Source organism: Agelaius phoeniceus, chromosome 3 (assembly GCF_051311805.1).
Source record: "Agelaius phoeniceus isolate bAgePho1 chromosome 3, bAgePho1.hap1, whole genome shotgun sequence".
Classification (NCBI taxonomy): domain Eukaryota; kingdom Metazoa; phylum Chordata; class Aves; order Passeriformes; family Icteridae; genus Agelaius; species Agelaius phoeniceus.
The window spans coordinates 26059130-26086629 of record NC_135267.1 but is presented as its reverse complement, the minus strand read 5'-3'; the positions used below and the strand labels follow the sequence as shown (position 1 = coordinate 26086629).

Sequence of the window (27500 nt, the reverse complement as noted above, 5' to 3'; positions counted from 1 at the left end):
TTGTATGCCCTATGATAACTATAAGGAGTTTTAGGTAGCAGTACCAGTATTGATGTGGAATTTTATCAAAGACAATATTGGTAAACACTTAAGAGATATAATTATTGGTTCAAAATAGATTTCAAATCTATATCTGCTCAGAAAAATAGTATTCATAAAAATATATTCTCAAAAGATCTATATATAAACTAAGAATTATTGTTGCTCTTACTTGCCACAAAATACCTTTTCCATTTCATTACTTCTGTGAACTTGATGAGTATGATTCCTGTAACATTTCCTTAGGGTAATGAAAAAAGCCTTGCATTTTCATATTCATCATAACTTTGTGAATTTTTCATTATGTATGGTCAGAATAGACTATAAACAGTAGTCCAGTCTATTGAAGCATTGCCATTTTCTGAAAAAAGACTATTTAAAAATAGTATTGTTTTACCCAAAGGATCTTTATCCTATTTTTATTTAGTCATCTCTGCAACTATAGCAACAAATGTAGTGATGAATGCCTCATCAGTATAGCTGAAAAAGCGAGCAGACTTCCTCTTGCATCAATGATGAATGTCTTGAGAGGGTTTGCCAACTCTATGTGCAGGACAGCAAGGTCTGCAGAAAGATAAGGAATTTCTTCTGTCCTCCAAGTCTGTTCATATCCATCAATCCCTCTCCAGAGACAGGTGCTGCTGAATGGATCCTAAAGAGTGACAAGGGGGGCCTACTTAGGTGGATCTTCTCCTTATGTTCAATTAGACATTTTTCTTTTCTTTTCTAAGAAGAGTTGGATCCTTTCACCTTTAGGAAGGATCTGACAGGATCCTTCCTTTCTTGACTGTAGTGAGCAGCTTTGTGGTGCTTAGTTGCTGGCTGGGGTAAAATCATTACAAGATCCTTAAAGATTTACACCCTCGAGTGGTCTCAGAAAAGCTGTGATATTTTTAAGCCTGGGTTTCTTCCCTACTTTCTTCACAGTGTATTTCACTGAGAGAAGATGTGGCTTCTTAAGTCACCCCCAAGGCTTGTTGTTTTCAAAGATCAAGGAGGGTAGCAGTCCTTGGTCACAGATAAGATGGCTCTCTAATTGCACCAGCACATTCAAGTGTGAAAAAGTGGAAAACCCATACCTTGTCAGAATGGGTTTCATCAAAACTTTTGGAGTATGATTTGAAGTTGCTTGGCATAATTTTTTTTTTCCAGTGTAGCTGGGGTTTGCTTGGGATCAAAAAAAGAATCAAGTGTACTTCATCACATCTTATTTTTGTTTTGAGAAGCTTTAATTTTTGAAACATGTTCTCAGGACGCAGTTTGAACTTCACAAGAGAATGCTCTAGATCTCTTTTTTACAGCCTCCCTCCATCATTCTTTTCTATGATCTGAGTTAAGACATTCCATTTCATTCTTTTTAATAAAAATAATGTATCAGTAAATGTATGTTAGATTGTGTGGACTGTAGGAAGATGACTCAAAAGGCCAGGAGCCTCGCTGCTATATTTAATAGTAGAAAAAGTGGCAAAAACTTTTAATTATACCAGAAAAAACGAATGTTTTCCATGTAGACTTAGTTATTGCCAGTGAAAAAGTGGGAAGTAATTATTTGAAACAGCAGTAAACTTTGTGCTCTGTTATATAATACATCCACTAATGAAAATGTTCTTCGAGTTATGGATTTGGAACTTAATGCCAGAGTTAGGTACTGACTGATTTTTTTTTTTTTTTTTTTTTAAATCTGGAAATCAATTTACTGTGAAATGAAATGCACTCTTAAAGTGCAATTATAAAGTATGACAGTGTTTGTAGTTGTGTCTTGAGATTTAGTTTTGGATTTTGGAAATAAAAGCTGTGTTTTTATAATATTGCTAGAGGGTTATTTCAAGCTGTTTGGATGGACTGTTATTTTTTGTAAGACTGAGTTTTAGTGGTCAGACCAAAGAAACGAACAAGCACTGGAGAGCAGGTTGCATATTCTCAGAGTCTCTAAAAATATTGCCTTGTTGAACACTGATATTGATGAAGAAAGCAGTATCACTAAAGCTTTTTTTCCTCTATAATCAATTAAACACAGATTAGTATTTTAGTGTTAGCTGGGAACTTCCTTTTAATGTAACTTCCAGGTTCTTTTAGACATTTTCCAGCAAAGTTGAATTTTTGGCGTTTATCATTACATTTGCATGATTGGTCACTTTTGTTGCATAGCTTGCTTTCTTTGCACTTATTGGTTTGCATCAGAATTCAAGGAGATGATATGGTCAAATTCTCCCACCCGTTGTGTAAGGAATGCAGAGGTCAGTGGAAGAAGCTGAGTTTTAGGTTGGTGCTTTAAATGCTTCATACTCTTAGGCTTTGAACCATGGCCTTGTATTTACAGGAATATTATGCTTTTCAGCAAGACTTTATTTTCATTATATTGAGCAGGAAGTACAGGTGCATAGAAATAATTATATTTTTGAAGTGGTCCATTCTTGGCTTTCCTTGCTTAAACCAATTCACAGTTCTCTTGCAAGGCTTTTTTGTGTGGACAGTTTCAGTCTGGATGTCATCACTAAAGCCCATTGTCTGGTGAAAATTCTGTCTAACAGGAGTAGGAAAAAAGTTCCTTTCTGTGCAGTCTGTGGTCCCATGGAGAATTGTGCCCATCACTCTCAATGGAACAAAAGGGCTAAAGGTTAAACAATGATACAGGTCAAGTGAACAACCTTTTGCAAATGTTAGCACACTGTATGTCAATGACTTGTCAGTTTTAGACTATTATCTGGTTTTAAAATGACAGCTTGTCCTAGAGGGATTAGAGAGAAGGTAATCTCTGCTAGAAGATTAAATGGTCTAGGATCCTTTTAAAAGTTTTCAGTCAAATCTGTGAACTGACAGGTGATTTGCTTTGTTCTCCTTGTTTATTTGACATTTGGATTTTTATTTTTACTTTTTAAAACCGCTTTTGTTGTAGTTAGGAGAGGTGGAATGTTTAGAGTTTATACCAATAAAGGTATAGCTCCTGTTGAGATGGTTTGCTTTGAAAATTAAGTGGCTGTGGACTTCTGATGATGCAGGAGAACATGTAAGTGCACACTTTGTTGCTGTTCATGTATTTTGCAGGCAGCTGAGGCAGCTGTAAGCTAGTGTTTGCATGCCCTGAAAGAGTGAATCCTGATAAAGGGCAGAATATGCAGACATTGCTCATCCATGTCTGCCAAGAGAGCTGTTAACCAAAACTGACTGACAATGACAAGGCCCTGTCTTACATCCCCAAGTTGCCCACAGACAACACGAGGAGGAGCTTTGCAGTCATGGGACAGAAGAATTGCATGGCAACAATGGTGGTTGCAGAAGTGTCAAATACTCTATTTATTGAAGATCTTGAAATCCCCATCTCTGTGGAAAGAGAATGTTACCATCTGGAGGTTTTTTATTGCCAAGAAGACCTGTTTCCTTTGTTTTTATTTTTGTTTTGATTTTCTATGCCTTCAGGAGTAGTTTAATCAGCTCACCTTTCAATCCTGCATTTCCTGACCTAGATTGGCAGCCATTCTTCATGCCTGGCCTACATCATATTCCTCATTCCATCTGTTCTATTCCAAGGTTTTGGCCTATTTATCATCTAATCACATTTTAGTTGTCTTCTAACCCATGTCCCCTCTACCATTTTGTTTCTGTTTGTTTTTATTTTTCATGTCTTACATTTCTTCCTTGCTCCTGTTCCATCTCCCCAAGAATGGAAAGTTTATTGGTGTAAAAGCAGTATTGCCTTATTTCACCCTTACATACTTTTGTGCTGGTGTGACCTTCACTTAAATCTTCTTTTTGGCATGCTTTTCTTCTGTAAACACAATCATTGACCTGAGGAACTTAGTAAACAAACAGGGAATAAGAAGCTGCAAAGATATTACCTTATTCTTATACTAGAATTTGAAATCTTGGCAGCTGTCTTATATCCCAGCATGTAGTACTTAGGCTTGATTGCTCAAAGTTATTTTACCAATGAATTGTAGAGGTAAGTACAGCCAATCAGCCCAACTGGTAGGTTTTTAAGTTGTAAGATGAAATAGGTGACTAAACTGCAGATCTTGAGTTGAGTGTAGGTTACTGCCACTTGAAATTCAGTGCTTGAACTGCAGCCAGCTGCAGCACTGCAATGATGTGAATACTATTTGGTAAATATAATTTCTGTCAGTGGGAGGTTGGGGGTAGCAGAGGCTTTGCAGGCCAGTAGAGGTGGGGAGCCCAGCTGCTTCTGACTGTTCCTTTACTGTCTGTGGGACAGGGAAGCATCAGCTACTTGCTTAGGTTTGGGTTCCCTCAAGCTGGGGCAAACACTGACTCAGCTGTGGCTAACTTCTCAGCCTCCTTGCTTTGCTGGAGTCACCTAAGGAGACCCATTCATCTGTGTTTGTTTCCTGGAATAAACAGAATAGGATTAGGCTACTTGCTTTTGGTTATTATTATTTATTATGTTGAAGGTCACATATAATATTTCAGTACAGTAGTATTTTGGTTAGGAAAGAAGTTTTTTCTTTTTGTTTAAGAAATTATTCACATATTAAAGTTTCACATTTTTCAGAAAGTGATCTACTGAAGTTAAAACAAACAGTCTTGGATAATTCCATGAAGGATTATTTTCATAACTTGTGGCCCATGTTAGATATTGCTAGTGGTACAAATAAATTAATGTAGAATGATTCAGATGTGGAATATGTAATTAAATTTTGACTTGTCAAACTATCATATGAGAAAGAAAGCATTGAAACTAGTGGAAAAATAAAGCTGTATGGATGAAGTATTCTACTTGGTGCACACTGTAAGTTTAAACATCAGGACAGTACATATTCAGCTTAGCTTTTAACAGTTTAACATTAGATTTGAACATTCTAACATTTTTGTTAATGTTAATAATTTTGTAAATTATTTCTTCTGTATTTTGTACAGTGGAAATACTATATACCTTTCGAGTAGGAAAAGTGTCTTTAACAATGTTCTTATTTCAGTTTTATGGTGTATTACCAAACCAGGGAAATGCAAATCTGTTTGGACCTATTTACCAGTTGGTTTGCCAGTATGGACAATTGAATTGTATATTTGATATCTTCTGAATTAGTTAGAAGACTCAGCTGTGGTGACTAAGTGGGTCACTCCACTCATTAATTGAGGGGCAACTGTTTAATATTGTCCATTGTGCCACTTCACAGCCTGTCACTTTCCAAACTGCCTTCTGGCAATGCAGCTCCACAGGGAAGCCATCAGCCTTTTCTCCTATTGGAATGATGTTCAAGAGACATGCACTTAATTTGGATAAAATGAATAAAAGCACAAAGAAAATGGTAAAGATGGGGGTGAAATTTAAAGCAACTTATTATGATGCAAGATTATAGGACATTGCTGCTAGCTGTTTCTTTTCTTGTAATATGCTCAATTTTGAGAAAAAACCCCCAAACCAGACCTTGAACAAAATTAATCTTTAAAATAAAGAAATTATAAAATCTTAGCATTTTACTATTATGGCTTTGCAGTTTTGATTTCAACTTTGTAGCAAATAAAGCCCTGAAGTGCCATTGCATAGCAGAAGAATCTGATTTTTTAAATATCCAGAATATAAAGTTAAACCTTAATTTTTGTGTTAAAATCTATGCTTCAGGCCCAGTATAAAATATTAGCCCAATTTGAATCAGGAATTGGAACAGTAGATGTATGAAAACATTATGTTCTTGTATATCAGTTTTGTGTCTGACTGAATTATTTTATAAATTGTATATTCAGTTTTGTCTTTGTTGACAAGTCTTATTAGAAATGCTTAATAATATAAAATCCTCAATTATCTGACTTAATTAAAACAGACCTATCCATGATTTTGGCAACCAGAGACCAGATTACATTGGAACAGTTTATGCAGGGGCTGGATAACAGATTACACGGGGACTAGGTAACAGATAAACCTTATCAAGTATGTAACAGTGGAAGATCATTCAACCCCATTGTACTCAACCCAGTGCCATTCTTTCCTTTGAAATCAGAAGAACTATTAAATGTAGTATTTGGTCAAACACAGAGAATTAGGGAGCTTGCAAGCATAGGTATCATGAGAGCCTTGCTCAGTTGAAGACATTACAAACTTTACTGAGCATCTTTCGACCATTCAGGAATGTCATAGGTTGCAGCTAATGTGTAAATAGATCAAAGCATTTGCTACTGGAGCCTATTGAATCTCCTCTGGCTCCAGCAACACTGTCATCTCAGATGGGTGTGTGCTGCCAGGTAGGAGAGTGTGGGGAGGGTGATGTGGGTGACATCCCCATGCCTAAAAGAAAGAAAATGAAGGCACCATGCAGTTTGAAACAGAGAACTGTGAAGAGCACAGTACATGAAATGGCCAAGCCATGAAATATATTGCTGTTTCTTTGTCAGGAAAAATAAATATGAAATATTGCTGTTTGTCAGGGTCATTCCCACAAAGCTTCAAGGAGTTCACATTTCTCTAATATTGAAGCTATCACAAAAGTCAAAGTTTCTTGGAGGAGTTTATTTCTGTTATTTGAAAGAAGCATTTGAAAACATCGTAGTTAATTGATGTCAGTTTCTCAATTGTGTTTTTGAGAAGAGATTGACAGTGAGAAATGCCTCATGCTTATTTTGAATTCAGGAATGCAGATGTGCTGTCAAATTAAGCATTAACACACATAGCACTTATGTTATTCTTGGGTATTGTTTTGAATATATTAGGTGCATAACCTTTGGAGTTGTTCACTCAGAACCAGCACATGGGTGACAGCTCAGTGGGGCTCTTACTGTAGCATGCTCTAGGTTTTTCTAAGATGTCTCCAAATACTAAAGAAACATGGCATACAGCTAGTGTTATTAGCATATTTGAAGAGTGCTGTTAGTGCAAAGCCAAGAGGATATTAAAAAAAAATAATAAGAACCATCAAACTTGATTTCCTGCCACCCTCACAATGTATTTTACTCTTGTCCACAATAGCATTTTTTTCCTATGTGGCTGGGTAGTGAAATCAAGCTAATGTGGTACTTAGACTTTCACATCCAAGGTTGCATCCCAACATGCTTTTTCCTAAGAGGTGCCTCATGGCACAAAGCAAGCAAGCTACAGGGTTGAATCTCTTTGGCTTTCTTGCTTGGAGGTGTTGCTCATTCCCTATCACATGAGTATAAACTCATGGAATTTCTATTGCTTTCCTCTCCTGGAAAAATATATGGACTCCAGTGAAGACTTTTCTGCAGAATTGCTGTTCTAAAAGGTAATGAAGAGTGGTGTCATTAGAATGCTAATGACCAGCCACTAGTAGTTTGGGTCCTTGTCAGTCACTGACTATGAAATTATATGGGCAAATGGTTGAGGAAGACACTCTGCAGTGGTTGTGGTTCTTGAAATTATGTTATTTTTGGTCTGTGGTCTGCTGACTAGCACTAAGTCTTCAGCATATTTGACTTTTACATGTTTGACTTTGACACAAGGGAGTCTGGGAGCCCTGCACATCACACTTTTCAGCAGGAAACAGACTGCTTGGAGCCTAAGTGCAAACTGCAGGTACCAGTGGCAGCCTACATCTGCAGCCTTTCAGCTTCATCCACTTGGAATGCAAGAGGGCCATCAAATGAGAACATGTTTATAATACATCTGAGAGGGCTGTTGTGCCAATGAGATGTGTAAATGTTTCTTTCAATGCTCCTGCTGAGTTTCTAACTAGTTGTAGACAGAAGGGAGTACATAATTGCCAGAGCAAACCCAGAATTAGGTCACCTTCCTTCCTCTCTGTGCATCCACCTGTCTGTTGCCACTTCATGTTATTTCAACTTTGCTGCTCCCACTGTTACTAGTGCAGAGCTTCTGGAAGTTCACTGGAAGTGCCCAGGTTACTTCCTGTCCTGCTATAATGGGCTGTACATGGGAGAGGTGACCCCTGATAAATCTGACTTCCACAAAGTGCTGGGAAATACTAGAAAGTGACCCTCCCACAAAAGGATTTCTTCTTGCCATTATCTGTAATTAAAACAAATGGAAGGCTGTCAGTGAATGGTTTTTTGTGGAATATGAATTTCAGATTGAGCATCCTCTAACAGTGTTTTGCTATATGAGCTGTTAGGACCATATGTATTTGAATACCATGAGTGATGCTCAAAAGGGTAAAGCAGTGTATTCTCTACAGCAGTGCTTGCTAGCCATCCATGGAGGAGTGTAGACAGGAAGCTACACATATTCTTCTAGCAAAAAAATGTTTGTTGCTAGAAACTGGTCAGTCTGTGAAGTATTCAGTATTATTAAACACACCTTTGATTGACCTTTCAAAAGAGAGAAACATGCCTTGCACGCTCACTTTTTTTGGGCTGCAAGTTTCCTATCTTTAGCAAGCCTTTAGTGCTCTGGTCTAGTGTGTTTAAAATTATTAGGGTATTCCTTATGGAATTTTTAAAACATACTTCAGTGACCAGTTGTTGCCAATGTGTTTTTGTTGTGGCTGTTGGCTATTCCTACACCTAACAGATGGCTCTCGTGTACATTGACAAGCTGTGGGATAGCTGAGCATTACTAATAAAACCTATCACATGTTAAACTTGACCTGACATTAATCAAGTTTTGAATGCTACAAATGATTCATGGATAATAATTAGTCTCTTGATCATATTAGTGAACATCAGTCTCACAATACTGCCATTATCTGCTTTCATTCTTATAGGGAACAAATCTATTGCCATAATTAGGTGTTTTTCATATCTTTTGAGCCAAAATGTTCTGTATGATTAACTTGGTAAAGAGGTTATTTTTAGTCTTTCAGTATGATTGATTTCAGAGCTTCTAGTAAATTAACAAATTGAAAGGTTTTCCATAAAATAATATTTTATAAAAAGTATATATTTTAAAATTTTATCAACTGAAAAATTCCCATGTGTCTTTACACAGTCATTTGGTATATTTTTCATCACCATATGATTCAGCTGTTACCAGAGATTACACAGTTCAAAATAGTGGTGATTTTGTTAAACAGGTGAACTTTGGGATTTTACTTTTACTCTTTTTGTTTAGTTACTGGGTTACTGGTTGGCATCAAGTGCTTTCAATATGTACGCGTTCATACAGACATAATAATGTTGGCAGCTTTTCTCTGTTTTTGTCTAGAATTAGCATCTTGAGTTGGATGGCTGTGTGAAAGCTAGGATTCGAGCTTTGAGCATGAATTTTTTAAAGGATTTTCATACCGTTTTACAGCCCTGATTTTACAGCCCAAAAGCATGAAATTTCTTTTTAAGTAATGAGCAAGTGAGAAGTTTATACTTTGTGTTCCTTATGCAGTTAGGGCAAAGTAGATAATTTCACTGGTTTACTAAAAATGTAGCAGTTATCTTCAATATGTGTTGGTTCCTAATTAGCATAGGAAACTTCTTTAAGCAATTGCTTCTTAGAGAGCTCAGTTTTTAATTTATTTTCTACAGTTTTTGATCCTACTTTTCCTTTATGCATATTTTAGATCATTGACATGGGCCAGGAAATATTTTGTTACTTCATAATTTTTTCTTAGCATATTAGCTTTAGAATATTTAGTATAAGCTGTAATTTTCTGACGGTGCTCTCAGTTATTATGATGCGTTTTCTTTCTTGCCTTTTATTGCTGGTAAGATAAATATAGCTGAATGCAATGACTAATGAAGGAGGATACATTATAGTATTGGACATTACCTGATGCAGATACACTCCAGCTGATACTGTTCTTACACCATTTATTTGACGTAAGATAGCATATCGTATTTTGATTAGGTAATGAGACTGATGCAGGGGAACCCGGGTTATGTTAAATTATTGGAAATCTGCTTTTCAGCATTTTTTTAGATCATTTGGAGGAAAACTTGAAATCATGTTTATGAGAGATCATTTGTGGTTTTGAGAGGGAACAATGAAGCAGAAATCTACTTTATGACCATGTGTAAGTCACACTCCTGAGACCATGGGCTGCGATTTCAAGATCTTCAGAGTTACTTGGAAGGAGCCACTTTGAGGCAAGCAGCCAGTCAAATTGGCTGGTCAAATACTTTGGCAAGTGCTCAAGGATGCAGAGATCTCCTTGAAAGGAGACTCCTGTGAAAGAGAACAGGGAGTGCATTTTTTCCTGCTGCTGTGGCCCTTCTGGAATATTCTTTCTAGTCTAAATGGCATGGTTTCATTTGATAAAAAAATTGTATCTGTGGGATATCTTTTGAGGACACATTGAAATATTTGAAGAGTTACATCTGCTTCCTTGTGAAATGTTTGAAATGTGAACCTTGTTTCTAAAAAAAAAACCTCTAAGAGATGTCTTGGTCAGAGTCTAAAAAGAGGAGCAAGGAAGAAAAGTTGAAGGAAGAAAAAAATTGCTGAAAAATAGGAATTAAGTTTTTAATTGCAAAGGCAGTACTTCATTGGACAGCTTAATGAAGATTGTGATTCTCCATCACATCGTGCTGTAATTTGAGATTGCAGAGCTTTCTAAATAAATTACTTGGCACTTGAGCATATCACTTGAAGAAGAACTTAAATATGCTTGAGAGGAGATGGTTTCATCCTCATAGCTGTCTGAAAGTTAGTATGAAATGGTGATCCAGATCATGTCTGGTTTGGAGCAGGGAGGGCAGAAAGCAATAGAACGGCCAGAGATGTGTCTTTGATCCTCTCCCACCCACCCCCAGATTATTAATTTACACTAGGTTTGTTTAGATCAGCTGTTTTACTTGCAGTGCAATGTTAGATGAGTTGTTGGTATCCTGAATATGAAAAAGATAAAAGTCTGAATGGATTGAGTTTCATGTGTTTGTTTTTGCTTTTCTTTTTTTTTTTCCTTTTTTAAATCTATACTTCAGAAGGTGTGTGCTCCCTTTAATCCCCAAAACCATGAATTCCCTGGAGTCACTAAAGTTTGTTTTGAAAGTTTTACCATGTATTTGTAGTAATTAGTCAGTGAACCAAAGTCAAAACTTCTCTGAACACTTTGGTTTGGGCTCTATTTCTGTTAAAATGTGAACTAGCCAACTTCTATTTGTGGAAAGTTTGAGATTCTGGGTTTAATTTTTAAATAATATATGAAACTTTTCTCCCCTATGACATAGTCACTCATATGGTTTGATGATTTTTTGCTTTGAGACTGAAAGCAGCTGTTTGGTTCTTGATACCTTCTCTGCTTTTAGACACAAAACAAACCAAAGAAGATGTGGTGCTGCAGGACAGGAGAAACTGGAAAGGTTCTGGTGAGGAGGAAGGAGCTACAGCCATAGCTTAGAGGACCACTTCCCTCACTTGATATTAAGCTGCATTTCATAGTATTTTGAAACATTGCACAGCAGTCTGTGTATCATCTGAAAGGAAGCTTATACCCTACCAAATGCATGCTTACTTCTTTTCCAGGAGGCCTCCTTTTCAAAATATACTGTTTGCAAGCTGGAGTGTAGAATGTTAGTAGCTTGGATGATAGCTCCATCATTGCCTGATACAGACTGATGTATTTTTCGGAAATGTGATTGTTGGGATTAGTCTGAGCCAGACTATTTTTGCATTATTTTAACTGATTTTAGCATAAAAAACATTCTGTGGGATTTCTGATGTCATTCAAAACCAGGATTTATGAAGATTTATGTAGTAGGTTATCTACAGAGATGTATGAGCTCATGTTTATAAACTCGACGGTTGTCAGGATGTGAGAATTTCTTTGAGGCTGATGGAGAGGGCTGTCATCCTTGGAGAAAAGGGATGGTCCTTTAAGTTGGACTGAAACTGAAGATGGTGAACATGCTGGCTCTGTGACATTAGGAATGACAGTAGGCCCATGTATGAAGGTGTTTTATGTTCTGGCTGACTGACAATTCAGTTAATAGTTTATTTGTAACTAATACTTTAGAGTGAAGTATGTTCCCTGTTACAGCTCTCTGTAGAGTGAACAGGTCCTGATGATCAGTAATTTGAAGATTAGTCTGGAAAACTCCATAGGGACTGCAGGCAGAGTTGTTCTATCTTGACTTGAAGTGAAGCATATAGCAGTTCTGAAATTGAAAATGCAAGGAAAAGGGACATGTATTTTTCTTGTATTATAACATTCAAGGGGATTTTTTTTCTGTATCCCTAAGTATTTCAGGAGACTAGCAAATAGTGTAAATTTTGAATCAGAAATACAGACAAAATGTTTAGCAATATTTGCATATTGTGACACAGGAGATCAATAATTGTGATGTGTGTACAAGGACCTTAGAAAATTATTCTGTAGAAAGTCAGTATGACTTTGCAGAGTCATCATTATATTTTAGAATCCTCATAACTCACATTGTGTTGTGTTTCCATGAGATTTTTTTTTTAGTAAGGGGAAGGAAAAGGCACAGTAGTACTTGCTGGACTTACTTATTTTATGAATAATGTAATATCATTGAACTCATAGAATTATGTGTCTTGGCTCGGAAATACCAAAACATTAATGAAAACCTACTAGCATTCTATGGAATCTGTATGCACCTAAATTTTCTCCCCTTCCTGCTGAAGGAGCAAAGTGATTTCTTTGTTGGCATAAGTACAGAGAGATCTCCAAAGCGTGAATTTTCAATTATCCACAGAAGAACTGCTGACTGGTTCAGTGTTTTAGCAAAATCAGCTTCAGCAAGTTATTAGTGCTCTTTTGCTGCTCTTCTTCTCAGTGGTTAAGGAGCAAGGAGAAATCCTCTTACTCATCATACAGCTCCACTCAATCCATGCAATTATACCATTCTTTTGCTTAGAGAAGTGTTATTAGATGTAGGGATAATTTTAAATTTAGTTGCAAAGTATCAAAGAAAAAGTTTTAAATAAAGAACTGTAATATGAGTATATGGCTTATTGCAATGTTCACAGGGAAGAAGGAAGCTGAAAGGAGTGAATGAAGGGGATCTCAGGTGGAAATAGATGCCATGAGGCAACATGGAATTGGATGCCAGAAGAGCTGGTTCACATGTATCATTTACCCATTTTTTATAAAATGTCATTGAGATGCATTGCACTTTATCTGATCCATGGCAGTTATCCCAGTCAAGCAGGTGTGCTATTTATCATGGCTCTGATTAAAAAAGACCATTCTGTTCAAGTTAATTAGAAATTTGAATGTGTGGAATGTTGAGCAACGTTTTTTAAAAGATGAACCATGATATTTTCATTTGAAGTTCATAAACTGGAAAAATATAACTTTTTTAGAGTAAAAAATACTAGCTTGTATGTCAGACATTCCTTTTCTGCTCATTTCCATTTCATTCCAAATCTTCTGCAATATTCAATGTCTGTGTATTCTGCTGTTCACAGACAACCTTTACATAGTTTCATTCTCAAGAAAATTTTTACGGGAATAATGCCAGGGAAAATGTACATTCTTTCCTCTATTCCCTCCCCCCAGTTGCTAATCCTTTCTGGTCAAAATTCCTTTCTAGAGAGAGTGTTATCATTCAAATACATGTAATTGATCTAATGAGAATGAAAGCAGAATAACTGGGAGTACAAAGAAGTGTAGTTATCTGTTGAGGCTTGCTCTGGATTTAAAATCCTTTTGTCTTTGATGTCTAAATGACACTTGGGAGGAGCTGTCTTAGTGAAAACACTGTGGGCCTCCAAACAGAACATGTTTGACTCTGAAACTGTGTGGGAGATTTATTGGACAGATTCCTTTACATTTTGTAATTCTGGCTAAGTAGTGAACGAAAAGTATCCGAATGTATTTCTGAAATGGAAAAATCTTGATTTTATATTTTTATCTCCATTTATCAAGTTGTAATAGTACTTGAATGTAGCTTTCTAAAACTGCATGTTCACCAGAGTGGAGAGAGTTGCAGGCCAACCAGTGTGGTAATTATTTTCTGCTTTTGCACATACTTCAACTTTGGAGATTGTTTCTATATTCTTAAGTTTTATTTTGGGATGGAATACGTAATTCAGTTCTGTAAGCTCCAACACTGAAGTAACTGTCTCCTCAAATTGTAATTTCCTTAACAACTTCAAAAACAGAGGCAGAATCAGAGGTGATTGATTCCTCTCTTTGCCACTTTGGTTAATACCTTTGGATAGGTTTGTCAGAAGTTTATAAAAGGTAGTCTTAACTAATTAGAAGTTTCTGTTTTGTTTTTGTTTGCTTGGTTTTTGTTTGTTTGTTTTTAAATATCGTTATTCCTTAATAACATTATTCAGTGAGAAGTTTTTGGGACCTGAATTTAATGAAATCAGTCTTGTGCATTTTTGTAAGTTTGAAGCATACTCTTATGACAGATGACTGGCCAGTCAATTTTGGAACTGCTAAGTAACTTGCAAGTGATCCATGGAAGACTTAGCTTGTGTAGAAATTTAAAAACCCCATTATTTTTAAAACTTTTTGACATGCGTTTAAATATTTTTCCAGTGCACTCATTGCTCTAATAAGAACAAAGACTAACAGTGGATTTATGAAAGAATTTGGAATTATTTTATTGTTATTTTGTGTAGTCATATGGTAGCAGATGCATTACATTGTGAACTTCAGCTATGAATTTCAAGATAGCAACAAGTCAGCAGCAAGGTGCAGCTTCAAGGTTCAATTATGGGTTTTCTCTTCTGAACAATTGTGTTTTCATCAGAATTAAATATTCTTAAAGTACTTTTCCACTTGAGAGTACTCTCATAGTGTGTTTTTTCCAGTTAAATTATATCTAAAAGTTGAATAGTGAAAGCCTTCTTTGTTGTTGGAGATATAGGCACAAATATAGGCTAATGACTGGGTAAAGGAAAAAAAAAATAATTTTTTATAGGAAAATGATCAGTCATTCTGTGCAAACAGTTACAGGTTTAAGTGAAATATGTTGAATCATTATTGTTTGAAGTATTTGGCCAACAGGCTTTTGATCCACAAAACAAAATTGTATTGCCTTTATTTGTACAACCTTAGTAGGATACAAATGTTAGTTCTCAGCTCCTTTCATACTTTATTGACTTCATTTGAATAATTTGGTCAGCAGGTCATTAAGTTGAGCTCTAGAAAGGAAATTGTACAAAATTAGTGAACCAGGCCAAAATGATGCTTTTAAAACTGACTGTGATTTACTGGTTCTGTATTTGCTGTGTTTTATCACCATGTGGTTACTTTTACGCCAAAGTTTTTTCAAATGTTACTAAAAGTATCTACAACTTCAGGACAGAGTATTAATCTCAACAGTAAAACAAATTGAAATTAATAAGGAGATATTTTGGTAATTCTCCTAATTTTTGCTATTACTTGTCAGTTGTAATTCTCCTTGGTTATTTGCTTTTCCTTAGGCAAGTTAGAATTTAATATGGAAGTATATCATCAATTCTCATAACTGTTGACTAGCTGGTTTCAGTAGTTTTTTTAATCAGATGGTTTTTCTCTGGTAAATTCATCTTGATGGATATATTTACCTCCATACAGAATTCACAGTTGTTGAAAGCATTAAATAGAATATTCAATCTTTGTATTCAAGATACAAATTAATTCAAAGAGTTGGTTTTACAGTCATGTAGCTGTGTTACTGGTTTATGCCCTAGTTAGGAAGTCTGTCAAACATGAATTTCAAATGTTGCCCTGAAGTATTTTTCAGGAAATAAGTTCAATCTAAAGTTCTACTTGTGTGTTAAAATGGCAAATGGATTTTCTAATTTGCCCACAAATGACTGTGGTGTCCTGTATTAGAATTAATATTCCTTAGTTTTCTAGCATATAGAATCATCTTGGTTTCTACATATTTCTTTTTGGACAGATAATTTTCTAGCCTTTAGTATTCTTTGTAGAAACTGCTACTTTGCTGACGTTGACATTTCCCAAGCTCTAACGTTAAACCATAAATAAGCTGTTTATTGGCAAACGATTGCAGTAGTAGCATATAATCCACTACTACTCACTTTGATGTGCATTTCTCTATGGAAAAAGATTTTCTTTCTCTTTTGTTCTACAGCTCCTGGAAGGAAACTTTGCCAGAGAAGTTAGCCATGAAGTGGATGGACTAATATTTCAGCCTACAGGAGTAAGTAGCATAAAGAATGGATTTTTTCTCCCTTTAGTTCCAGATGAAATTCTCGCTCTCCCTCCCCACTCATCCATCTACTAGCTAGCTAATCTTTGTTTTGGTCAGGATTACTTTGCAGTGTTTTTTCTGACTGGTTGCTATCTCATTTGTAGTATGTGTGATTTCTTACTAATTAACAGTGGTAGTGTTCAGGAATCATCTCATGTTTTTTTAGAGTATGTACTATGGATGTCTGCTGCTAAATAATGAAGGATTTTCTATGACTGCATGCATTCCTTGAATCTTTCAACCATTGATTTGAGCTCTCACATTATTTTGCTTTTTCAAGGATGTTCACACATTAAAATTTCATTAAAATTTGTGACTCATGTTGCTTTAGTGCAGTTGAAACATGATAAATTCTTGAGCCATGTCTGCCAGTGTAAAGGTATATGAGTGGCCTGGGGAGAAGTTACCAGAAGTACTGTAGACAACCAGAAAAAATAATGCAAGTGGTTCTCAAGCTAGCATGGCCTCATCTATTCTATTACTCCTCCTGTTGCATCAGATACAGTGGATACACTGCAGTGTGTGTTGTATATTGGCACAGATCATGGCTGTAGCATCATCCATCTTGACTTTTTTCTTAGCTTGTAAATCATAGGATGGTTTGAGTTGGAAGGGACTGTAGAGATCATCTAATTCCAGTCCCCTGCCAGAGGGGAGTAGGGACACCTTTTACCCCACTCAGCCTGGCCTTGAATACTTCCAGGGATGAGCATCCACAGCTTCTCTGGACAACCTGTTTCTGTGCCTGACCACCCTCATAATAAAGAATTTCTTCTGAATATCTAATCTAAACCTATTCTCTTTCAATTTGAAGCCATTCTTTCTTGTTCTGTCAATACATGCCCTTGTCAAAAGTCCCTCTCTATCTGTTTTTGTAGGCCCATCTTAGATATTGGAAGGCTGCTCTAAGGTCTCCCTGGAGCCTTCTCTTCTCCAGGTTAAACATCCCAAATCCATCAGCCTGTCTTTGTAGGAGAGGTGCTCCAGCCCTGAGATCATCTCAGTGGCACTTCTCTGGGCTTGTTCCAATAGATCCGTGTCGTTCTTATGCTGGGGGTCCCAGAGCTGGGCACAGCAAACCAGGTGGGGTCTCATGAGAGCACAGGGGCAGAATCACCTCCCTTGCCCTGCTGCCCTTGCTTCCTGTGATGCAGTCCAGGGTGTGATTGGCTTTCTGGGCTGCAAATGCACACTGCCAGCTTCTGTTGAGCTTTTGGTCCACAAACACCCCCAAATCTTTCTCCCCAGGGAGAAAGTCTTGATCCATTCTCCACCCAGTTTGCATTTGTGCTTGGGATTGCCCTGACCCAGGTGCAGGATCTTGCATTTGGCCTTGTTGAACTTGGATGTTTGCACAAGCCCACCTCAAGCCTGTCAGAGTCCTTCTGGATGCCATCCCTTCCCTCCAGTGTGTTGACTGAATCAAGCAAGGAATTGTTTTCAATTATTTCAGATTTGACAGATATTTCTACCCTTCCAGCTACTCGTGGAAAGTACATGTGTATTCTTTTCCAGTTAAAACATATTTTTCCTGGTCTACTTCCTATACTGTAGATCTTAGCAAGGGGTGATGACACTCCCATCTGGAAATAAGATACACCTCTCTATTTCAAGTTCTACATAATTAAGCAATTAAGCCACATACTTTTTTTTTTTTTTTTTCATAGCTGTTTCCAATTTAAAGCAGAACTACTAGGGTAAAGAGAGTTCACACTTTCATAAGAAATCCTGATGATATCTTAGAATACAGTTAGAATTTAAAGCAGTTGTAAAAGTTTCTCACAAGCACTTCCCTGAAAATTGGAGGTTAAGCTAAGCAGAGTTACTACAGCTAAATTTGAAATTACCTTTTCTAGTTGAAATGAACTTGGTGAAGAATGTATCTCTTAGTCACTGTTACAGGAAATCAATTTCTGATGTTTTGTTTCTAGAACTTGTGTTTTCTGACTTAGCACACTAAAAAATTTATAACCCAACTAAAACAATTTTCTTTTATAAATGCTTATAAAGGTTATTAATCTTTAATGTATTTGTTTAAATTAATGTTCAAATTTTAATATTTTTTTCTGAGTATATGGAATGTAAGTTTGTTGCTTCTGTTATTAAGCTGATTTTCCTGGATGAAGCAATATGCAGTTTTCTCAGTGTAATGACTTTCTTAGTTGAGTAAATATAAGTAATTGTGCTGGTTTTCCACTACAGTAATATATTTAGAGTGAAAAATATTATTGTAGACCTGTTACTTGGGAAAGAAGCATTAAAGCTGAATAACTGAAAAGGATGAAGCTGATAGAGATGGCTTTTTTGTTATGTGATACAGAGGGAATAAATAAATAGGCAACAATACAAGAACAACAGTATAACAGCGCATAAATGACCCCTTGAACATACAAGCTGAAATAATTTTTGTGTTGTAGTTGAATGCATGGTGTAGTAGATCTTTTCAGAGAGAAAACAACAACCTCCTGTTGCTGATTGGGGTGTAAAGCCCTGAATTTTGATTATTGTGAGGGTTAGAGACCTTTATAAAACCTGTTTGTCTCAAGTGAAGAGACCATGACATATCCAGAAGAAAATTAAGAACCATATTTGTTGACAAAATAGATCTTGCAGAAAAAGAAAGGATAGACAGAAATGAAGCTGAGAGTTAGAAGATCAGGGAAGTTCAAGGACATCTTTTGGGAGCTCCTGAAATCCACTGTGTGTTTTGAGAAGTACACAAATGTAGACTGGAATTGAAGCAAAATCACAAAGAAGAATGAAGTGACAGCAGAGGAGGATAAACAGAATGTCAACATGTACAGGCAGAAAATTCTTTGGGGAAAATTGCCCACATGTACCATATTTTTGCTAGGTGAAGAAGAATGCAGAAGCTAACTATTTAATACAAGGAGAGTTGAGCTTATTAGTTCATACTGTTTGAAAGTCTTTTTTCTGAGTTTCTCTTCCCCTCTGCCCTGTTTTACTCAGAGGTGTTCCTCTTGTTGTCTGGTCTCAGACAAAGGCATCCAGACCTGAGTATATGGATATTCCCTGCTGTCCTGGTTCAGGGCAAATTTGGGAGAGAACCCCCAGAGGGGTTCCTCTAGAAAAGCAGATTCAATTGGCCCCTCCCCCTAACTGGTCCGAGAGAAAATACCTCCTTGGAGAAAGGTGGAAAAAACCTGTTTATTAAACAATAAAACCTAAACAATATCAAACAATAAAACCCCTTGCTGCTCCAAAAGAGATGACAAACAGAGAAAGTCCCTGCCTGGGTTGCAGCTCAGCTCACTCAGTCTCTGATCAGTCCCTCCGGTGCTGGAAATGTCGCAGGCCAGGCCCGGCCCGGTGGGCCACAGGTGCAGCTGCCGGTGCTCCCCTGGGTGTTCAGTCCAGAGCAGGTTTGAACAGGTCCAAGGAAAAGGGAAAAAAACAAAAGTCCAGGGAACTTCTTTGCCTCAGCTGGCTAAAACTAACTAAAACAAAGGAGAGCTCTGTCCCGCTGTCTGTCCACCTGCAGACAACACAGTCCAGGAGCAGGAATGTGGAGGAGTGAGTGCAGTGTCTGAAAACAAAAAACTGTGCGCTTCTTCTCTCCCCCCCTTCACTCTCTGGAGCAAGTCCTAAAGGTGCAAAACTTATTATTCAGCATCAACAGAACAGACAACTGGGGATAAAAGCATCATATCAACCCAGGACACCTGCTAGCTACAGGCAGCACTGGTACTGGGAGTCAATATGGATGGAGAAAGGATATTTTGTTATTTTCAAGTTTGGTTTAATTCTGATTTGCAATAAAACTCAAAATATCCAAAATTATCTGTGAATATGCTTTTAGCCTCTAAGAGCTCTTGGTTTTCTCACTTTTTTCTTTGGTTTGAAGAGATTTGGGATCAAGTGCCTCTGTATTAGTCCAGTTTTGAGAAATTGGTATGCTTTAATGACAAGGGATTTGTGAAAAAGTTTTACTTCTGAATCTAGGGTTTCAGTTAGATGTAAGAAGGTTTGTTTTCTTCTGTTAGTATTCCTATTTAAATTCTTATTATGAATAGCAAGGTTCTTGTACTGAAGAAGAAATTATTTTGCACTGTGATTCATGATGGTAGAAACAACATTAAGGAGTAAGGAGATTTTTTTCTGCCTGTGCAGGTTAGTTTATTTTGTGAGATCAGACTAACTGGGCATTAGTATTCCTAACTCATTGGTTACTTGAATTACTTATATTGGTTATTGCTCAGGGTATACAAAGGCTTTCATTTCACAGTGACAATTGAAAGGCAATGGCTGAGGCATCCCATCTTCTGATTTCCTCCCTTCTCAGTGTGAAAGCTTTGACAGATCATGAGAAGAGTGTGTTTAGTGGATGTGATGGATGTTTTTGCCTCGTCTATGATTTAAGAATGATGTGTAGGTAGCTTGATGTGATGTGTGGTTCTTATGCAATTTCTGCATTAACATATCCTACTCTTAACAGCTCCATTGCAAGAGACAAATGTCTTCTTACTATTGCTTCTCTTCTTCCCTTTGTACTCTTTCCTTTACTCTTTTTCTCTTCATGCATTCTCTTTATCCAGCAGCCCTTTCCTCATTCCTTTTGATTTCCCTTCTCTGTTGCTTCTTCCTGACACTTCTTTTCCTTACATCATTGTCTATCCATTTAAGATCCTATCACTATAACTCCCATATGCCTAAATCAGCTCTATTCCATCTGATCAACTTTCTGGTTCCTCTACCTGTAACAGGTTGGCAGAGCAGGGCCCAAAGGTAAGTACTGAGCAGGAGTAAAACAGAGCAGCAGGAAATGTCATGGACAGGGATCTCACCCTGGGATCATGCCCCAGACAAAAACTGAGTTAGTTTAAAGGTGAAAGCCACATGCCTTATTTACAGATTCCAAATGCTTGTGTAAAGACTAGAAGCTTTCAGTCCTTTTTTTTTGAAATATTGCTTCACAACAGGTAACTTCTTACATTTGTTTTAGAACACTTGCAGTTTAGCAGCCTGTATGTTTTTAATGAAAATCTCAGAAATGGCCTTTTCTGATGGCAGAATTGGCTCTCTGGCCTCTGCCCACTGATCAGTGAAATTACTTTTCATGTCTACCTTGTAAATTGTACTTTTGCTAAACAGCTCAGACTGTCTAATTTTTATGCTAGTAATCTCCTAATAACCAGCTTTCTTGCTGACTAAAATCATTACTGTTCCTTTGCTTCAGGAAAGGATGTAGGAATTATTTTCTTACTTTAGCCAACTAAATGAAGACTCACTGGCCATGAGTTAGGAAGGCCTAAGGACAGCTTTTGAACATCTGTGAAAAGTATATATCAAATTTTAAAATCTTCTGGTTTGTGTTTGCCTCCTGAGCTCTGTTACATTTTTGCATTGGATCAGGCTGATTTCTGTTTGGTACTCCTCCATACTCTCATTTTGGATGAGGAATAAAGTCCAGTTGTGTGGAATTGGGATTTTTAGAGGGAAGGATGAAGGGCAGCTGCTGAGCTCTGTTCTTCTAAGATAAATGTTATTTTAAAGAACAGCTGAATTATTTAACACATAACTCCCCATACTGAATACTAATGGAAAGCTTAGCCTTTAAAATGAAAGAATAATGAATAGGTTTTTATAACTGAATAACATTGCATGAGTTATTACTATATCTTCCTTCCCTTCCCTTGGCAGACTTAGTGGTGATCTGAAATGCTTGGTTGCCTGTTAATTATTTGTGCTATTCCCATTGTATAATAGGCTGTGTTATTTTCTGTCATTGTGAAAGTTCTTCCAAAATCACTGAAGTTAAAACTGAATTAAATATCTCCAAAAGATACCACCAAATAAAATATCTCCATGATTTGTTTCATTAAGCAGTGCCAGTTTGTCATAAATAATCCTATATAATTGGAAAGCCTTTTCTTCCACAGTATATATTTTATCAAATGGTGTGTAAATCTTTAATCATAGGCATAGTCACTTGCTGGCTCATTTCTGAAGCTCAGATATCCTGTTTATCAGTGATGGGGTAACAATTATTGTCATGTATTTCTGGTGCAATAGCAAGTAATGGCTTCAGGCAGACTCAGATATACCAAATATACTCTCAATACCAAAGCTGATATATAAAGGCTTAGGAAGAATCATATAATAGCATAGATTTTTTGCTTCTAACAAATATATGTTTCTGGATTTAGTTTTCTATTTTTGTAGTGATTCATGTAAGATTTGGAGGCAATGGAATGGAATAGAATGGAGCAGACTATTTCAGCTGTAAGGGTCCTAAAGTGATCATCTAATCCAACTGCCTGATCACTTCAGGGCTGACCAAAAATTTAAGCATGTTATTAAGCACATTGACCCTTAAACAGTGACAGCTCTGGGGCATTGACCACCTCTCTAGGAAGCCTGTTCAATGTTTCACCATCCTCTCAAGTACTTAAATACATCCTGATGTCCAATTAAAAGCTCCCTGGCACAGCTTTGAACTGTTCCCACACATCCTATCACTGGAGGAAGACATCAGCACTTCAGTTTGTTAACAGAGATGCTAAGATCACCTGATTTTTTTTTTCCTCTAGAGTTTGCAGCAGAATGAAGGAGAATCTGGAGAGAATAGTTTTCATCAGTCTTTTGTGTTGATCCACATTACTAAAATCTTTCATCTTTAGAGTATCTTTTTGGTAAATGTGATTTCTTCTGTAAGAGTTATGTTCCTGACTGAATCTGTTGCCAGTCAGGGGATGCTGGTGTCATATCAGTGTGCACTTTTTGTGCAGTTGTATGTCAGAGAATTTGCTGTCAATCTCCTGAAATGCCACTGAACTTTCCAACTCTTCTCTGCCTATGAATAGTTGTTATATTCAATTTCTATGGCAATGTTCCTTGCAACTCATCTCTTAAGTAGCTATTCCTATTTCAAATACACAATTTTTTCATACGCTTTACAAACATACCCAAATATATTAGCAATACACAATATTTCTTTGAGGAGTTTTCTGTGACTATGCAAGTAAAACTTTTATACCAATTCAAGTTTGTCTTTGCTCACTTGGGGTGACTTGTTTTCTACTTTTTTTTAAAATCAGAAAACTAGAAAATTAAGAAATGCTAACCCAACACTAGTAATTAAGGTCTTATTAAATTAATTACACCTTATTTAATTTAATTGTTAGACTCCTAGATACAAGTACCATGATGAATGTAGCAGATTTTTATGATTTCCACTTACTTTCCAAGAACCTGCGATAACTCACACCTAAGAAAATATCTACATTTCCCTCTTTCCCTTTATGAATAATTTTTAGCTCTAAATATAGTAAGATTGGGGTGTAGCAAAAATTTTTCTTGTTTAACTTTCTTCTCTTGGTCCTCTGGTACATTCAGATTGAAATGCAAGCCTATTTGTATTTGCCAGAATTGTTTAACCTGACTTCCTTATTCTGTCAGCCTGAATAGATGTCAGTGCCTTGAGTCTGATTACCTAAGGAGAGTGTTGGTCTTAATTGGAATGTTGTCTCATTTGCTTGCTAATAACCTGTACTGCCTGACATTTCTCTGATTTCTCAGGCAGTGAACTGCACTTATGGGTGCTATCTAAATGGGTTCTTGAACTTCTGTTGTGCAGTTTAATCATTCTGCCTGCCAGTGACAGTAGGAAAGATCTTTCCTATATTATATGCACTAGTCTTCCTTGGGATTGTCAGTTGACATTAGTATGGTGGTGTCTCTGCCTGTGTTGTTCAGGAAAAGAAAAAAAAAAGCCACTTTCTCTGACTGCTACTGTTTTAAATGTTGGGAAAATAAAATTGTAGCATCATCAGTAACAGAAGCTTTCAAAAATGGGTTTTCCATAGTTTCTTTGTCTCAAAGCAGGTTGCCAGGGAACTTGGGGAATACACTTGTTGTCATGCTTCTAACTATGGTTGCATGTACTTTCTAACTAAAATAAATAGCTAAATATTAGGAATATATACTGTAAATGGGATTTCAGGTGAGAATACCAACACAATGGTTCAGCTTTTGCAAAACATACCTGTTTTAAATGAGTAGGTCTGTATTCCAAAAATTACATTGATTTCTATGTGTTGTGGATCAGTTTTGAAAAAAAAAATCTCTTTTATAGCTGCATAGGGAAATCTAGGAGAGTTTTTTATTTGAATCAAAAGAGTGAGAATTCTTTACTGAATCATCTGATTCAGCTCTTGAGTAGATTAATGAAGTGGTCACTTGTCTTCATGGCAGTGTTCCGACTCATCCTGAAATTTATAGCAATCTCTCCAGGACTAAGAAGCTGATGGATCAGGAATGATTTGGAAACTGGACAATATAGTAGAAAGTATTTTGTCAATACTCTCTTTTCTTCAGATCCCAGAATAGATATCTATAAACAGAGTACTTCATTTATGATCCCTTTGTACTCTTTCTATCAAACTGAAAAGATTTAACAAAGTATCTGGAAGAACTAGGCTGTGATTTTTTTCTCCCAGTTCTGTTTCTTGTACATGGCAGAACAAGACAGCCAACAAACCTTTCAAGTTTTCATGAAAATTCTTCATAAAATGTTCATTTTCTTTATAAGGCAGGAGCACAGCAGTAAAACAAAAATAGTGGTATCAGGATAAACAGAATATTTAGCTAGATCTCCATCCTGTTGTTTAGTGTAATCAGTAGCCTAGCATTTCAGAAAAATTATGTATATACCTGAGATGTAACAAAGCAGGATGACTTTCAGAGGAGTATCAGCACTTGCATTGTGGTATCTGGATGGTCAAAACATTTAGAGACACTTTCTTTTAAAGCAGAATGATTTATTCTACGTTACCCTGTTATTTGTAATTTGGAGTGTTTACTGGGTCACTGTTCTTACAAACAGCAATTTTGAAAATGCATGATACATATCACCAAAGGGTAACTGAATTTTTTAATTATAAAAATATTTTTCATAGGTAGCATATATTATTAGATAAATCTTTGAAGGTCACTGTGCATATTGGTGACTGCACATTTAAAATAATCATGTTCATGATACTGTACAGAACAGTACTCTGCAAGGCTCAGAGGTACCTGTGGAATAGGATTCTCTACTGAAGAGGTGCAACAGAACACTGTGTGACAATTCAGTCTCCTTTTGACTGACAGTAGCTTTAGTTTCACTTGTAATTATACTTTCTGTTCCTTTCATCAGCTCGCCTAGCCTTTGATATTACAAAAATAGTGAACCAAATCCATTAAGATGATTAAAAATGCAAGTCTTGAGCTTGATATGAAAGTTATAAATTGCTTCTATGAAAATTTCATTGTCTTCCACAATGAGGTGTGTGGTGAATAATTTAGATGTGATTGTATCATACAGGCCTATAAGTACAGAGGTAGGAGGGCAGTGCTGGACTTCATGCCTTCATTATAGAAGTCAGAGATCAGAAATCTGATGAAGCTTTCCTATGTAATTAGTGCAGACATTCCTAAAGCAAAAGCTTATTTTATTTTTATGCTGCTAGTTGTGCTTCTGACATGAAATTCAGTTTTTTTCCACATTACTCTAGAAGCTTTCCACTGAAATAGGGGAATGTACAACTATGACATGTCTGCTGGTCTGCTCCAAAAGGGGAAAGTGATTGGAAGTCTTAGCTGGAAATTTTCTCAGATTTCCAAAATGCAGGTGTTCTGTATGCTTTGAATTGTTCTTTAAAAACCAGTTAGTACACTTGTTAGATCCTGTCTGAAAGTTTTGACAAGTTTGAACTGACAAACAGGAGGTTGCTTGTTTCCAAACAGTGATCACTAGACATCCCAGGGAGATCTCGCATCTCTATATTCATCCAACCACTGAAACAAAACGTGTTTTAAGCAACATGAGATTCTCTAGAGAACTTTTAACTTATGAGAGCAATTGAAATGTGTATCATTGGGACTTGTCAGACAGTGAATTGATGTTGCCATTTTAAAAGGAAAATATGGCTTGTTCTGCTGGTAATGAGAAAAAGGAACCAGAAGAATAAAGAATAATTCTAAATAGTTTTGGAAACAACTGTTTAACAACTGTAAATTGTTTACAGGATCAAGTGCTCATAGTGCTCAGAACTCAAAACAGATGAAAGAAGAAGTTTGCTATGTGGCTAACAAAATAAGAGTTTCAAGGTTGTTCCTTTTGTCTTCAAGTATAAAATGCAAAATTCCAGTTTCTTACTTAAATCTGTTCTGCAAGTTGTCTGATGCATATGATGGTGAGGAAAAATGTGAGTTTAGTCAAAGAAGAGACTGGCAGAGGTCAGTATTTGCTAGTTTTTAGGCAGCTTATTCCTTTGGAGCAGTCTTACCATCAACTAACATCAAGCAATGCAAATTAATATTTGGCTTTTGGGGTTCCTTCCCCCATCTCTTCTAACAGAGCTGGCTCTAAGGCCAGTAGACAAAAGCATTTTTGCTTTGTTTGTTATTTTTCAGAATATTTTTTAAAGGTATCAGTTTTAAGTAATACTGATTTTTCTGTAAGACAGACAAACTTGTATGTAATGAACCATATTGGATATGTTATATTTTGGAAACCTTCAGAGCTTTTTGTTTTTGAAGCACTAGCATGCTTTTGGAAAAATATGTTTGATTTTTGAGTAGAGTCAACTCTACTCTCTAAAATATATATTGAGCATGGGACTACTTCCATGTACAAAGACTGGTAAAGTTATTTTTTAATTTATTTTCAGACAGCTTATGTATTACAGTAATACAGTCACAATGCTTTTCATTTTTACAGGATTCAGTTTAAACTTTATATTTCATTATGTACTTGAACCAATAAAGAACACATGTAGCTTTTCATAATTTGCATATAAACAACCAGATGAATGATTTTTGTGATTATTTGTGACATTTTAAAACATTTCTGCAGGATGAGCTCTATTTTCTATGCTTGCAGGACCTGGTATTTTACTTGCAAAAATGTCAGAGGTAATGTATTTTTGTACCCATTTGCACTGCTGACCCTCTTCAGTTTCTGGATGGAAGGGACGCACAGTACCATGGGCCTTGTATCTAGTAACAGTCAGGGAAGTGAAACTTTGCATTGGTCATCAGATCAAAAAATGGGCCAACAAGCATTGCCACAAAATTAATCAGGATTTTTTTTTGTTTTTGCTCAGAGTCATAAACTGCATACGGATAGTTCACAAACAGGACTGAATTTGTCAAATAAATTTTCATTGAAAAGCATTCCCATGGCTCTGATTGCTATGCACTAAGCTGGTCCATCTCCATGGAGAGCAGCTACAATGCTAGTTGGAGTCTTTGTTCAGTGGTTTTGAGGGTTTTGGTTGCTGGGTTGGTTGATAAAAAATTTAAATTTTTGTATAACAGCAGGTAACGAGGGTTGCTTAGGTGTAATTATATATTTTTATATAATATATAATTAATTTTTTAAAATTACTTTTATGTGTCTTACTCTGTACTCTGTACAGAGTACTTTGTGTTACTCTGTACTCCTTTTATATATTTCATGTAAGATGCTATTGCAC

At 36.4% G+C, this 27500-nt stretch overlaps 1 protein-coding gene across 1 annotated transcript in view; it reads left to right on the top strand.

Moving 5' to 3' along the window:
- RNGTT (RNA guanylyltransferase and 5'-phosphatase) overlaps window positions 1-27500 on the top strand; it is a 171945-nt gene that overhangs the window by 64359 nt on the left and 80086 nt on the right. The window contains exon 12 of the mRNA XM_054630086.2: window positions 15901-15969. Coding sequence (XP_054486061.1) covers window positions 15901-15969 — 69 coding nt within the window. The remainder of the gene's footprint in view (window positions 1-15900; window positions 15970-27500) is intronic.